General features: G+C 32.2%; 1 protein-coding gene across 1 annotated transcript; it reads right to left on the reverse strand.

The window, feature by feature from the left end:
- Positions 1–13,451: 13,451 nt before the first annotated feature.
- Positions 13,452–15,944, reverse strand: LOC107634179 (uncharacterized). Its single transcript, XM_016337751.3, has 2 exons — positions 14,610–15,944; positions 13,452–14,047 (listed from the first exon to the last, which is right to left on the reverse strand). The coding sequence occupies exons 1-2, from the start codon at positions 15,464–15,466 to the stop codon at positions 13,594–13,596; spliced, it is 1,311 nt and encodes a 436-aa protein (XP_016193237.2). The 5' UTR covers positions 15,467–15,944; the 3' UTR covers positions 13,452–13,593.
- Between the last annotated feature and the right edge of the window lie 355 nt (positions 15,945–16,299).

The raw sequence follows: 16,299 nt of genomic DNA on the forward strand, positions 1-16,299 counted from the left end.
AGGTTATCCAATTCAAATCGCACCACAAGTAAAATTAGTGTTTGAATCGGATAAATTTTTAACTCAAAAACGATTCAAACTGTACCGCAAACACCCCTACTAGTGCTTGTTGCACGAGCTTTTTAGCCATGTCAATATATCAATCCTGCAATAGGAAAGATCCCGTTTTTTGTTAATTATATTTTTTATTGGTGTGTTTGTAGTGAAAATATAATACATGAATATTATGTAAGTAGCGTTTAAATATTTTTTGGGGGTAAAACACTATCTTATTTACCACAAAAATTGGGCTGTTCAGCTGGGCTTTGCGACCTTTTTTTTACTAAAACCTTTAAGAGACATTAGCGATGGACTTTTTGGTAGTTGGCTTCTCAAAATTGTTTTGAATTATGTTAGTCAAATTTTTGAAAGAAAAAATTTCAACGAATCGGACCTAATGTAATGTAGAATAAATTTTTGAAAGTGTTCGATTTTATACAAGAATGACTATTGTTATTTTAGTTGGTAGTGCATAGTAAATTTGTTCGATTTCAGATAAATGTAATATGTGTTTATTTTTCATGTAATACATATTTGAGTTGATTGTAGATTTGATTATAAATTATGTGTGATTAATTAAATGAAATTTTAGAGTAAGTATTATTCTAAGGATTTAGTTAACATGTGTTTTTAAAGTACATGATAAAATTACCAATTAAAAGTTTTTTAAAAGAAAACCATACAAAATTTAAAATTTTAATGCATTTTGTTGTGTATTTATTAAAGTAAACTCTTTTATTTCTATTATATTTGTTGTATTCTTAGAACACAAATTAAATAAATCCTTATTGTAAAGTGGATTTAGAATTTATAAACAACACATTTGATTTCAACCGATTGTGTGATAGTATTGGAAGATTTGAGATTACTAATGTGATAGAAATTGTTGTTCTAAATAATAAGTGTGATGTTGGGGCTGGGCCGGGTAACCCAATCCAAAGAAATATAATTATAAAGCACTTGATGTCTGACGAATAGGTACATCATATAACAAAAGACACATTGTAGTAGTTGCCGGCCCAAATTTGGTGTATCCAAGCAGTTCAAGTATAGATGCTACTAAATTACTAATATCCAAAAAAAAAATATGCAAATATATATTTTTTTTTTGCCGTCACGCTTGCACCGGTGTTTTCACGAGCTGAAAAGACGCTTGCACTGGCCCAACTTTACTAGGACTATTTGGAAAGGGCTTGTACCCCCTAGAGTGGAGTTGTTTGTTTGGTTTGTCTTGACTGGTAGGGTCAATACGAAGGAGAGACTAAGTCGGTTCGGGGTTATCAACCAAGAAGATACTTTATGTGTTTTATGTAATAGAGATGATGAAAATGGTCACCATTTATTTCTTGGATGCAGTTTCTCTTGGCAGGTATGGTGTGCTTGGATATCATGTTGGTATTCTATGGACTTTTCCGGGTACGGTCAAGGAGCATTATCAGAGTTGGACTGAGATATCATATAGAAAAGAGGAACGCAAGAGATGGATGGTGTGTTTTTGTGCCATTGTGTGGAATATATGGTTGGAGCGGAACAGGAGGATCTTTCAGAATAAAGAAAAATGAGTGGAGGAAATTATTAACATGTCAGTTCAGAGTTACACTGAGTGGTTAGGTGGAGACCCTTTTTATTGTTGATGACAATGCCGGAGATGACATATAGGTGTTTGGCCATAATGGATGCTTTGGTTTTAATTTCCTTTTGTGTTTTCTTTGTTATATGTGTTGAACTCCTCTTTCAAAAAAAAAGTTTGTAATTTCAATTTTCCAAAAGTCCACTGTTTTAACAGCTACCAACAAATTGTTTTGGCTTTTAATGCAAAATTGCGGTGTATTGCGACCGAGAAATCTGCTTGGAAATGATTGGCAGTTCCGACCATGATGTGTGTGGTCAAAAAGGAGGTACAAAGTATGGAAGTAGCCATGGCCGTGAAAGTGTTTGTTGCAAGTGTGTAAGTTTTATAGAATATTTTTGTAAATTTATTGAAAGTTTGCTGTGATAATATTTGCGTTATTAAAACAGGGCTGCCAGTCATTTTTCAAGAGGCTAAAATAAACTCAACTTTTGATCCCTATAGCCAAATAGACTCAACTTGAGGAAATTATGACATAAAGCAGTTGAACAAAAATTTCCTTTCTTCCATAACAATGATGTTTTACATAAAATAACTAATCAATGAAAATAAAAAAAGTCTAACTATGAAAAATCAGCAGACTAAAAAATTCCTCCAATGACTACGTGTACGCAAATGTAGGCAGAGTCTCGAACATTAAATCACCTCGGTTCTATTAGAAAACTGCTTTATGAACTGCCATTCACGGTGGCAACAAACTTCGACATAATCTATTCCAACTTCACCCCACCATGCAAATCTTCATTTAAGAACTTGCTTCCCATCTTATTTCCAGAAGCTTCGCTCCAATGATAATTTCATTCATTTTTTTTTAAATTTGGATCCTCTAAATTTAGAATTTTTATTTTAGAAGATAAGGTGTGATCTCTCACTTTTAAATAGTTTCTCTCTCATATTTTTTTTAGTCTCACCTATAAAATAAATAGTGAGAGAACACACTTTATCTTTTAATGTAAAATTTAAAATTTAGAGGATTCAAATTCCATTTTTTTATATGGGCTTCGAAAATTATTTTCGCTACCGAGTTCAAGTGTTTTTATACATTGTAAACAAAACATAATCTTTGAACACGAACATAAAAAACATACACATATATTCTCAACTTCCAAAAATAATTCATTGGGCCAACCTCCATAATTATTGCCGAATCCATGAGTCAAAAATTGTAAATTCAAACAACCTGTTTTCATAATAAATATTAGCCAATATAATTAACTCAATAAAATTAATTTATATATGTCTACTAATATATATATATATATAGCAACTTATTATAAGAGAGAAAGAAGAGAACAGTATATGAGAGAGAGTAATTATTGTTATTGCTGTCTATTATTCTTCAGTCACTTCTCTATTTATAGGCAAAGAGAGTTTTACATTTTCAACTTCATTAATTCTAGTTTGCATTGAGAAGTTGAGTAATTTAGTATCGAGAACAAAAACAGTCGCCCATATTAATGGGCATCCACTTTGACTATTTTATTGGAAATTCATCAAAATGACAATCCACAAATCGGGCTTTAAATACATCTCCTGTTTGTATCTTAAGATACCTCACTATAGAGGGAGAATCATATCCAACATATATCCCAATTTTCTTTGGGGTCCCATTTTGGTGCGATTAGGTGGTGCAATGGGAACATATATCGCACACCCAAATATTCTTAAATGGGAAACATTTGGCTGCTGGCCAAAAACTAATTGCATAGGAGAGAACCGATGGTAACTCGTTGGCCTCAAACGAATAAGTGCTGCGGCATGTAAAATAGCATGCCCCCAAACCGAGGTTGGGAGATTTGTTCTCATAAGCAAGGGTCTAACAATTAATTAGAGGCGTTTAATAAGTGATTCTGTTAACCCATTTTGTGTGTGAACATAAGCTACTGGATGTTCAACACTTATTCCATTAGCCATACAATAAGCATCAAAAGTTTAGGAAGTAAATTCACCAGCATTATCAAGACGAATTACTTTGATTGGATTTTCTGGAAATTGTGCTTTTAATCGAATAATTTGAGCCAGTAATCTCGCAAACGCCAGGTTGCGAGAGGACAATAAGCACACATATGACCATCTCGAAGATGCGTCTATCAGGACCATAAAATATCTAAAAGATCCACATGGTGGATGAATAGGTCCACATATATCACCTTGAATCCTTTCTAGGAATTCAGGGGACTCAAATCCAACATTTACTGGTGATGGCCTTAAAATTAACTTCCCTTGAGAACATGCAGCACAACAAAATTCACTAGTTGTAAGAATCTTCTGGTTCTTTAGTGAATGTCAATGGGAGTTTTCAATAATTCTCCTCATCATGGTTGTTCCCGGATAACCCAATCGATCATGCCAAGTTATGAATTCATTTAGGCTAGTAAACTTATGATTTACAATGGCATGTGATTCAATTGCACTAATCTTGGTATAATATAACCCAGATGAAAGTGAGGGCAACTTTTCTAATATAACTTTCTTATTTGAATCATGAGTTGTGATACATAAGTACTCATGATTTCCCTCATTCATAGTCTCAATATGATATCCATTTCGGCGAATATCTTTAAAGTTCAACAAGTTTCTTCGAGACTTGGTAGACAATAGTGCATTATTTATTATGAATTTTGTTCCTCCAAGAAACAAAATTATAGCTCTTCCGGAGCCTTCTATCACATTGCCCGAACCAATAATAGTATTAACATATTTTTCTTTTGGCACAAGATGGGTAAAATATATATCACTTTTAAGAATAGTGTGCGAACTTGCACTATCCGCAAGGCAAATATCTTTAGAATATGTCCTTGCCATTTTTCTTCAAAGACAAATGATAATAATAATAAAATGAGTAGAAGTACATGCACAGTAAAATTATTCACATGAATACTTAACAAACACATACACATATCAAACCATTTCATCATTGATCAAATAGCCAATATTTCCTTCAGAATCCTTAAAAAAATTAGATACATCATAATGAGTGGTGGAATTTTCATCATTTGAAACAAAATTTGTTTCCTTTCCTTTTTCATCCCTTTTCAAGGATGCTTGATAAAGATCAACTAGGTGCCTTGGGGTACGACAAGTACGTGACCAATGGCCCTTTCCACCACAACGGAAGCATTTATCCTCAATTGATTTACTTTGCCCAGTGTTTCTTTCTTTATCCCACTTCTGGTGAGATTCTTTCTTGTGAACATAATTTCTTTTCCTTCCATAATTTTTTCTTGCTACCAAAGCCTTGCCATTTACCTCTTCTGGGGTTATGATTTGCCGCATTTGCTTCAGGAAATGGGGCGGCGCCAGCAGGGCGCGCTTCATGATTTCTCAAAAGTAGCTTATTGTTGCGTTCAGCAACAAGAAGGCAACTCAAAAAAAAAAAATTTTAAATCATTTTTCTCGATTGCTATTGCAGGAGCACATTCAAGGCTTGGAATATCGAGAAAGTTTTCCCTAACATATCGGGCTTGAGGAAGTATCACATGATTGTACCTTTCTTCAAGGTCTTTCCACACATCTGCAGGATCTTTTAATATGGGATATTCATTTTTCAATCATACGTCAAGATAACGATGAAGGAAAATCATGGCCTTGGCTTTATCCTTCTGGGATGTATTATTTTTAGCCTTAATGGTATCTCCAAGATCCATTGAATCAAGATGGATTTTAACATCTAGTATCCATGATAAATAATTATTTTCAGATATATCAAGAGCATTATATTCAAGATAAAAGAGTTTCAACATAATAAAAATTTATTACCGGAAGTCTTCCTAAAACTTCGTTAGAGCTTCGTGCTGATAACGTGTTGTAAAATAAATAAAAGGTGTACTAAATATAAAATAAAGATGTGTAAATAGAAGACTTTAATATTAATATTAGCCAATATAATTAACTCAATAAAGCTAATTTATATATGTCTACTAACATATATATAGCAACTTATTATAAGAGAGAAAGAAGAGAACAGTATATGAGAGAGAGTAATTATTATTATTGCTGTCTATTATTTTTCAGCCACTTCTCTATTTATAGGCAAAGAGAGTTTTACATTCTCAACTTCATTAATTCTAGTTTGCATTGAGAAGTTAAGTAATTTAGTATCGAGAACAAAAACAGCCGCCCATATTAATGGACATCCACTTTGACTATTTTGTTCTTATCACAATAATATGGTCACTTTTCAAATTAATGTAATCCAAGATGAAATCAAAAAGCATAAAAAAGTTCACATAACCGTTGTTTTTGGTGTCAGCTTGTGTCAAAATTACGAAAATGTCTGGAATGCCTTTTAAGGGACGCTTCCTAAAACTTGCCAGTTTTTTCTTTGGTTTTTATCTTAAGGAAACTTATTAATAAAGAGAGCTTTTATCTTAACTCCGTTACAGAGACAACGAAAAATCTTGACAACGTGTACAATGTTAATTTGGTCCAATATAAGGAAAAAAAAAAGAAATCCAAACAGTTATTTCAAAAAATTAACCATCGCAACCTTAATTTACCAAAAGAATTTATCCAAACACCCTCTCTCCCAACGTCTGCTACCTCATCCTCATCAATCATCCCACCTTTCCGGCATTAGAAGCTCCCTCACCGGCCATCAAACAATAATCTACGTAGTTATTAAAATAATCATTCGACTACCTGGTGAAATGATCATCCAACATTTTTTAATTGTATATACTTAAACTGAATCAAACAAAATAACCATCCAATTAAAAATTAAAATAACCATCTACATACCTAGTGAATTGAACATTCAGCATCTAACTTCATCCGTTGATGTATATACCATGAAAACGTAAGGGAAGCAAAATCCAAGAAAGTCAAGTTGGCCGCGCAAGACAGGGGCATTTTTGAAGTGGGCTACGTTTGCATGTACAAAAACGGGAGCATCATGGACTAAACTAATTTCTTTCACAATTACTGTTGTGTTATCCTACGTTGATCTTGGACCTATACCTATGTAGGGGGAGGCGACGTCGTTGAAGGTGTCGGTAGCCATGGCGGTGCGCGACGGACGCAACGTGTGTGAATGGAGTGTCTCCATTTACGATCTTACGAGGCGTGATGGACGTATGAAAATAACACACTTGTGTGTCCCCTATACATCACGAATGACGACGTTGAGAGGGAGAAACTGCCGGCACGGGGGAGGGGCTGCACGACTGGTGCTATGTGAGACTTTGGGAACGACGCAAACTGCGCGACGGTGCTGCTGGGCATTCGTGGTGCATACATCGGCGTGAGCTGTGGGCGACAGCGGCTGGTGTCTGTGGCGGCGCGGCACCGGTGAGAGAGAGGTAGAAACAAGGTGAGAAGGTAGTCACATTAGATGGGAGAGAATGAGGCCGTTTTTGGAGTTTACGTAACTGACTAACTGTTGCAAATCCTTATTTATTTTGAATTTCAAATTGATAATTATTAAAAATTAATTATTTATTTATCATTTGATGTTAATTTCAATTTTATCCCTATTGTACACATTGTACACTAAATTCATTGGCTCTCCATACTTTCTCTATAAAAAAATATAGAAACTTTTAAGATTTTCTTTTATATTTATTAAAGTTTTTCTGAAAACTTTTACTAATTAATAATCATGATCATATTAGCTTAATGTTTCGAAGGTTATCTGAAACGTTGAATTGGGCCTGAACGTGAGGTCCAGATCTCTTTTTGTGGCAGCATCCGATTTGTTGTTGCCGAGGTGCCGCGCCTGTCTAAGTTCCTCGTGAAGAGGTGGGGGATGGTACCTACAAGAGACTCCGATGCTTATGTTAGCAAAGGCTTTAGGCAGGTTTTTAGTAGCTTATAATGTGTGTTATACCTGAGGGGTGTCAGTATATTTATAGTAGAGTTGATAACCACATTTGTTGAAGTAGTTCCATCTTTTCTGATGGATAATCGTTCCCTTTATTTTGGGAGTTTGTTAAGATCTATCTTTTTTGGTGAAGATAGAGATTGTAGACGAAATTTGCGAGGACAGTTACTTGTTCGAGCAAGTAGAGATGAAGCTTATTTGTCGACGTCCGATCTCTTTAAGGAGGTCGGGTATGCGGTATGCCCATATGAATGCCTCCTTTATTAGTGGGCCTTTTAGTTTGTTAGGCTTGACTTTACTTTTTGGACGAGAGCATGAATACTTAATCTCTTTTTTTTTTCTAATTTCACAAAGTTATTTACATGCCAAACAACAAGAGTAAATGTTAAATTTTTTTTCAAACTTAGTTTGTGTAGGTTAACTTAGTTCTTCTAATATCTGAATTAAATTAATATACCAAATTAACTAATAATATGTATTTGTATAGATTCAATAGCCTAAATTTAAGTCGCATATAAACACACTCCAATAACAGTAAAAAAAGCTATCAGTTCGTGGTTTGGTAGGCTATTAGGTTAGAACTTAGAACATTCTCAAAGCAATATAATATAGAGTTCGTTTTTTTTTTGGTTATCCAACACAACACATGAGCTGATTTATGTTAATTATTAGAACCCTTAATTTTATTCAATGTTAATTAAAAAGTTAATTAAAATAACTAAAATGTCAAAGTGAATGTAGGTCTGTCTTTTTTCTGTTTCAAAAGAAGGTGATGAGATTATCGACTATAGCTATCACACATGCTTTTAAATTTGGTTTTTTAGATCGCTTTTCTTTCCAACGTGGATAAGCCAAAATCATAAAAAACTTACTAATGATATTTGATTTTCAACAACTTCTAGTTGCAAAATTTGACTATGTCTTAGAATCATTTGTTATTCTCCTTTATATTAGTTATGTATATATCATTCGAAGTTCCTAGCTAATACATTTTCTTTTAATAATTCTCTTAATATTTAATTACAAAATATTTTAGTAGAGAATATTTGATTGTTGGGAGTAAAAATTTGGTAAATGTTTCCCATGGATGATGGATGAGTTATATATAATTTTACCCTTATGTTTCTTTCAAATTGACGGTTTATTTCTTATAGTACAAAAAATTCACTATTATTAAGATTTAATTTGGAGGAATATTAATGTCATACTAAACTGCAAAAAAATTACATTATTGACATTAATTATTTTCATAATACAATTATTATTATTATTATTATTGTTGTTGTTGTTGTTGTTATTGTTGTTGTTGTTGTTTAACTCATTTTCATTGTGTATTTTATATTTTAACATATATTCTATACAAGTGGTTGGTTTTTGTATATACATAATATGTGTCGTCTGTGATGACTAATAACAATCGGTGACTAGTGTGGCTATCTCAGGTTGACCTATGTCTTTCTGACACATGGTAGGTTGACTAGCAAAATTGACCGCATGAATCCAGACTTCAAGGACAATAACTATGCTAATGATGCAGTAATTATGAGCGTGAGTAATTAAGTGTAAACAATGAATTAAAAATATCTAGACAAAGAGAGTAGGCGTTCGCCTCCACAATGGAAACCCTTTCTTGTTGCGCCGCCCCGTACGGCAGTCCAGCCACCTATGATCTCGTCGTTTGTAACCACCTTTCCTCTAATCTATTGTGGCTATTGCAACTCCTTCTCCTCGAGCAATTTCGTCCAACTTTGTCCGGCCCTCACCGCTGCAACTTTTCTCTGGCGACACTGCCTCGTTTGTCATAGTGGTGCCGTATCTTCTGCCTTCTTCTTCCTCCTCTGCTGAACGTTAATCACCAGTTCGTTGTTACTACACACCATCCAATGCTCAATGCTCAACACCATTAATCTAATACGAAGTGGATCTGTTTAACCAATCCCTATTCTTGATAGATCGGCAGAAGAATCTGGACGTTCTGCTGTGTCCACGCCGATCTTTATCATGTGTCCTCTCTGATGTGGTTGTCATCATCATCGATGTAGCAGCGGCAGAGAAAAGGGACAATGAGATGCACGATGAAGGCAAAGTTCACACGATGTCACCATGGCCGACCGTCGGAACACTATCCATCCTCCCCCAACTGATTCACCCAATTGACAATCATGTCCCTAATAATCATGATTTTCCAACAAAACCCTTACAGTAAAAGAAACACAAGTTACCGTGCTTAATATTTAATCAAACGCTAATGATACTCAATCACAATGCACGTGTCATCATCCCATTATACAGTCAACATGTAGTCATTCGTAGCCACCAAAAGCGTGGCCACCAGAGACGCGACCTACATAATAAAGTTATAATTGATTATTTTTTACCTATTTTTTTCTTGTTAAATGGGTTAGATAACACTCAATCCTAGATATTATAATATCACAAACTCATTCACACTACATTCATACACACAACACTTCAAGAATTTTAGGATTATTTTGTCTTTTTTTTTTGGACATCACATTTATCACAAACTAAACCCAGCTATTCCTGAGAATGGAAGGTGGGTGTGGCTTATTATGAGACAAATAGGTTTGCCATTGCACTACCTTACTCGCGAATTAGTTTGTGTTTGTTTCTATGGGAGAAAATTTTTTCTTTTGGTGAGGAAGATATTTTTTCGGGTATGGATCGACCCAAAGGAAGTTTTGTATTTGACAAATTTACATGCGCATTTGTGGTGATAAATGTGTGATAATTATTTGGTTCCATGCTGTGTCTTTCTAAGTCTAATGAATCAAACACCACTGTCATCCGCTGCTTATCTATTTTCATGAAGAAATCATATATTTTTTCTCACCTTCCTACAGTTTGTTATCCTTTGGTATTTTACCATCGCTTCCCAGTTTGCCACTTTTTTGGCAGTTTTTGGGCAGTTCGCCATCTTTTTGGCTGTTTCGTCTACGCTTTTGTTGCGGCAGTTTCGTCTGTGATTCCCTTATAACAGTTTCGTCTGCGCTTTCCTTGTGGTTGTTCCGTCTGTGTTTCCCTTGCGGTAATTCCGTCTGCACTTTCTTTTGGTAGTTTTGTCTGCACTTCTTTCCGATAGTTCCGTTTGCGCTTTTTTTCAGGAATTCCATTTGTGCTTCCTTCCAACAGTTCCGTCTGCACCAGTTTATGCACTTTTTTCTTTATTTCATTGTTTTAAATAAGTTTTAAACTCAAGTGAGCACTTGAGTTTGAGGAGGATGTTAGAATATATTAGGATCAATTAGCATTCATTAAAATTATTTAGCATATCTGAATATTTATTATAGAATGTTAGGTTTTTATTATTATTTCGATTCTCTTAGCACCTATAAATACCCTTTAACTTAAATATACACAAATATTTTCTCTATTGCTCTCTCTTACCTTTCTAACAATAAGGTTGAAACAAGTATGACATACATTTTTCTAACTAGATTTCAATGAGACATACATGAAAATATAAGTGAGTACATCCTATAAATGTCCTGACTTGTTTCAAAATTAAATGCACTAAATTTGTAGCTGTTTAATGACATGTTCATGCATTTAGTTTTTTTTTTCCTTGTAGCACAGTTAGGTCTATTTAACATCAGTTGTCTATAAAAAATTCTATAAAATTGTATAATGTCGAATGATGTTGTACATCTTTTTAGGCAATAACAACTTAGTGGGAGTTGAGATAGTAAATTTGTATTATCATTACATTATTGTTAAAGAGTTATGTTATTTGAATTTAGAAAAAAAAATAGTATAAATAATTTTTAATAATTGGGTTCTTATTTCTATTTTAACAAATTCATCAATTATTCTTGTTTGACTAAATAGGTAAATTATGTTTTATTTACAATTTCAAATATATTTTGATATAAGTATTTTTCTCTTGAAATAACTCTAAATTTACTTCAATATTGTTTTTCTTCAATGATATTTTTGTTCTATCTCATCTAAGTGAAGTATGACTACTCATACTTTGTTAATTACCAGAATCACTCTGGAAAAGAGCATTGAAAGTTGCAATTTAGATTTTTTTTATAAAGTTTCGAATTTTGCATAATCTTTTATCCTTTTGGGTATTTATTTTATTTGTGATCCCACAATTAAAATATTTTTGGAAAATAAAAAGTTGATCGTTCTTTGAAGATATTAAGTTTGAAGAAAAATAGTCAATAGACTATTCTAAAGGCAAATTCAACACTTTAAGAACAATTGTCATTTGACATATCACTAAAGAAAATTATTTCATTTCAGGTGGAATATTATGTTTTGGTGCTATGAGTGAAAAATTTAAGTCTATAATGACAACATTTGAGACTCGTCTCATTAATTACCTAAAAGTATTAAACCATTGGTATTTAAAACCAAATTGATTAAATAGATAATATGGAGATATAAAATATGCTTTGTTGTAAAATTTTCACTTAAAAGTGAAGCATTGAATACAAGGAGACTTTTCTTTCAATTACAAAAAAGATTCATTTAGGACTATAATGATACTGATGGTATATTAGATCTTGAGTTACAGTAGATGGATATAAGGAATTATTTCTCAATAGCAATGTTGGTGAAACCATTGATATGAGATATATAGACACTGAATTTTAATTACATATTTAATTTATTTTTAATATGTATTTATATTTTAAGATATATTTTATACTAAAAACTGATTTTGATAAAAAAAATATTGTGTTAGCTAAACTGTGAATCCTAAACTCTAATAATATAAAATAAAATGTTGGGTCAAAGTGCTAATATTAATAAAAAGTATTGATTCTAATATTTTTTATTAAAAATTCAATGGTCATTAATCATTTACTTTATTACTTTATACTTTTTTTATTTTAGAGGATATTTTTAAAAAAGATTTAACTAACTTGTATTCTAAAAATACATGTTAAGATTACTATTAGTATATAGAAGTTTTTAAATTTTTTATTTTAATAAATAAACAACAAATATATTAAAAATGTAAACTTTATTTGTAATTTTTATACAAACTTTTTTATTAAAAATATTAAAATGTATTTTTAGGACACAAATTAGCTAAATATTTTTTTTAAATTTATAACTTTTATCAAGTGTGAGTCCTTCAACATTAATTTAAGAATAATTACATTCTCACTTTCTTATTTTATTGACTTTTCTCAATTTAAAAGAGCTTTATCCATTTTTAATATATATTAATTCAATTATTTTCTTTTGATTTATTATTGTTACATCATTTTCATTTATGTTAACAAGTTTTTTTCTAATAAAAGAATAATATTATATACACTATTGTTCTCTCTCTCTTCTCTCTCTCTCTATATATATATATTGTGTTAAAATTGATTGATAATAAAAATTAAAAAAAGATAAAAAACAATTGTCTTTTATATTAATGATCAAATTTGTCCCTGAAAGATCACTCGTCTTTTAAATTAGTTCACAAATTTTTTTTAATAAAATTCGTCATTAAAAATTTAAAATTAATTTCATTAGTTTTTCTATTATTTTCTTTTTTCGTTGATAGTGCCAAAATTTATTAATGTAGTACGTTAAGTGATATACTGTAACACACAAATAAAAGTCTTAATTAACTACTAGCATAATAAATTTATGAAATTAGATCAAATGAAAACCTAATTGAAAGGAGAACTTGAGACTTTGGAATTGATTTGATCTAATTTCATAAACTTATCATGTTAGCTGCCAATTAGGACTACTAGATATGTATTATGATGTCACTCAACATGTTACATCAACAAATTTTGACGCCGTTAACAACAAAAGTGACAAAAAAACTAACATAACTAATTTAAAATCTTTAAAAGATGAATTTAATTAAAAAAAATCTTTCGAAAACTAATTTGTAAAATGAATAATTTTTTAAAGATTAATTTAACCATTTACTCTAACTTTTATCATGTATACTTTCTCTATATCAGTCCAAGAGAATAAAAAAATCAACTCTTTTGAGTATCTATTTATTTTGTTTTTCATACCTACACACACGTGCAATAAGACAATTCTCTTACTGCAAACATTACAATAAACAAGATATCAAAATATCCATTGTTGTTGTGTTTCTTTTGAGTTTCTAACCCCACCATTGATGTACGGCTACACCTTTATCCCTCAACATTCCATAGAGTGCCAAGCACTCCCAATAAGCCCTACGGTTTCTATTGTTCTCTTGTTTTTGACGTGGCTTGCATTCCAAGAAAAGCTCATCCACCAGTCCAATAGTGTCTCTTTTTATCATTTCTTCCACCACCTCTGTTTCTGCTTTCATCACCACGAATTCTTCATCTTTCACATTCTTCCGCAGCCAATCTGACATTCCTGGCTTTGGCATCTCTTTCGCCAACGCCTCTTCCGCCGTAATCATCTCGATATTTATCTTGTATATTTCAAAATTTTTGTTCCTTGTTGGATAATTCTTGTGGAACCAATCACTTTTTCTTTCTCCTTCTTTCTCCGCCAATCCCACATCAATGAAAACTCTACGAGGATAACTCTCCAACGAATCACCCATCAAATCTGGAAGATATCTGTTAAATATTTATGAAATTAGTGCAAATTGCATGCATTTTCTATGATAGGTATATACATTCTAATAATTAGCTAGACAATGAATTTAAGGTAAAAAGAAAGTAGTAAAGATATCATTTTTTTCCTGTTTTCAATTTTTTAAAAAAATAAATTTTATTGAAGCACATTTAAATTTTAAAAATTATTATTATAAAACAAATTATTATTTTAAATGACGAAATAACTAATTCATTTTACATTATTATTGAAATTATTAAATAATTAAAAGTAATAAAAATATATGTTAAGAATTAAAGTGATCAGATCAATCTAAAATTTTTAAATTTATAAAAATATTTAAAAAATAATAAAAAATAGTTTAAAGTAGTTTAAACTTTTTTTTCATACTTTTTAATTATTGTTAAAATAAATGAATAATTTTAAATGTAATAAATATGTAATTACAGATGTTACATATATAAAATTAAAAAATTCTATAAACTTATAAATAATAAATTAAATAAAATAAATTTGTGTTATTATCTTTTTGATCATTTGTCTAAAATTAAGTGTTTTACTTACTTAACGCGTCTCAAATATTGTCTTGATTTTCCCGATGAGGCTCTTGGAGGCTCTAACAAGACATCTTCAAGGTTTCGCAGTGCAGCTTGCTTTGCGTCGGAGGAGTAGCCAAAAAGCTTTCTAGGCGCAGCCACCATTAGCGGTGGCTGATCATGATGATCAAGTTCTTCCTTTTTTATCATGGCCACAGCAATGAGATTCAAGCGCCTCACATAAACCATCTTGTAGTTGGAAGGCTTATAGAGTTTCCCCGAGGGGTTATCGCGGGCGAGAAAGGCGACAACCCCATCAACTTTCAGTGTCCTGTCGATGAACTTTGAAGCCGCCGGGAAATCTGTGGTGAAAACAAAGTCCACACTGTTGTCGATTACGTTCTTCTGCTTCTCCAAATCACTCAACAAAACAAGTTCCATGTTGTACTCAGAAACAATGCTAGGCCCTATTCCTGGATCTGCATTGTTATCATTGGTCATGAAAATTGCATTGCGCTGGGTAGGTTTCTTGAGCCCTTCGTTTGTAAGGTCATGGAAAAGAACACCCAATAGCTGGTCTATGTTGACCGAATCGTAGCTAACTTTCTGCTTATCAATAGATTCGGTAAGCAGATCCTTCTGTTGAGTTTCTTTATAAGAGATTTTCTCAAATTTGAAGGAAGACGATCTCATGATGCTATTCAAGGTGGCAAATGCGAATATCATGAGGAACAAACAAAAAACAATCTTCATGAACTTGAAACTTGGGATGAGCCTATTGATAAAGTAACGTGGGCTTTTAGGCAAATGCTTGATAATGCTTTTCTTGAAGTTGACATAGTGTTTTGATTTCAATGCAATGACACCGATGAGTTCGAACGCCATATTTATGATATGACGATTGAGACAATTAATAGATAGAATAAATGAATAGAATAATGTTTAAGACGACAAAGGTATAAGAACAAGTATAATTAAGAAAAAGAATATTTTGAGAAAGAGAGTGGAGGAGCTAGTCACAAGAAAATTTGGGTTCTAGCGAGTGCAGAATCTAGCAGCGGTATGGTTTCCACCAACAAGCGAGAGATGGTTGATCTGCAAGGTAGACCACATTCTAATCAATTCTCTCAGTCGCTGTACCTCCATTATTTTTTTTTACCAAGATCAGACTAGCGCCAATTTATTAACATCATCTCATGAATCTGTGATTAAGATGATTTTTGTGACAACATAATCTTATTTGTGTTGTCTCTATATCATCTAATCACAGATGCATGAATGACAAGAGAGCAGATCAGAGCAGTTTTTGTGATCTCTCTTCTCTCTCTTTTGTCTAACTCTCTCTAATTATTTGATTTGTTATTTTGTGAGGGGTGTGAGTTTTGATGGAATGAAGAGGGAGAGGTTATATAGATCCACTAGGCTTATTATGGGAGGGTAGATAAAAAAGTATGAGAGGAATTCGTGACAACAAATTATTAGAAGAGCCTAAATTTGCAATTTGTGGGAGAAAAACACGGTTGACGCAACGACAATGATGTTGCTCCATTCACTAATTTGTTAATTCATTATTTAATGAATTTAATTCTTTTTATTTTATTTTGATTTTATCTCCTATAGTTTATCAATTTTGATTTTATTTTGATAACATTTTGCTCCATCATATTGTTATGCATGTAAAAGATCAAGGTGTCTTGAAAGTGTGAATGCCCGCCCAT

Source organism: Arachis ipaensis, chromosome B3, assembly GCF_059453495.1.
Source record: "Arachis ipaensis isolate K30076 ecotype BB chromosome B3, ASM5945349v1, whole genome shotgun sequence".
NCBI lineage: Eukaryota > Viridiplantae > Streptophyta > Magnoliopsida > Fabales > Fabaceae > Arachis > Arachis ipaensis.

What these genes read in the sequence shown, in the direction of transcription:
- LOC107634179 (XM_016337751.3), bottom strand. Translation starts at nt 15,466, where the DNA reads ATGGCGTTCGAACTCATCGGTGTCATTGCATTGAAATCAAAACACTAT. An exon ending in CAATATTTGAGACGCGTTAA is followed by an intron (nt 14,048 to 14,609) that starts GTAAGTAAAACA and finishes AATATTTAACAG; the next exon opens with ATATCTTCCAGATTTGATGG.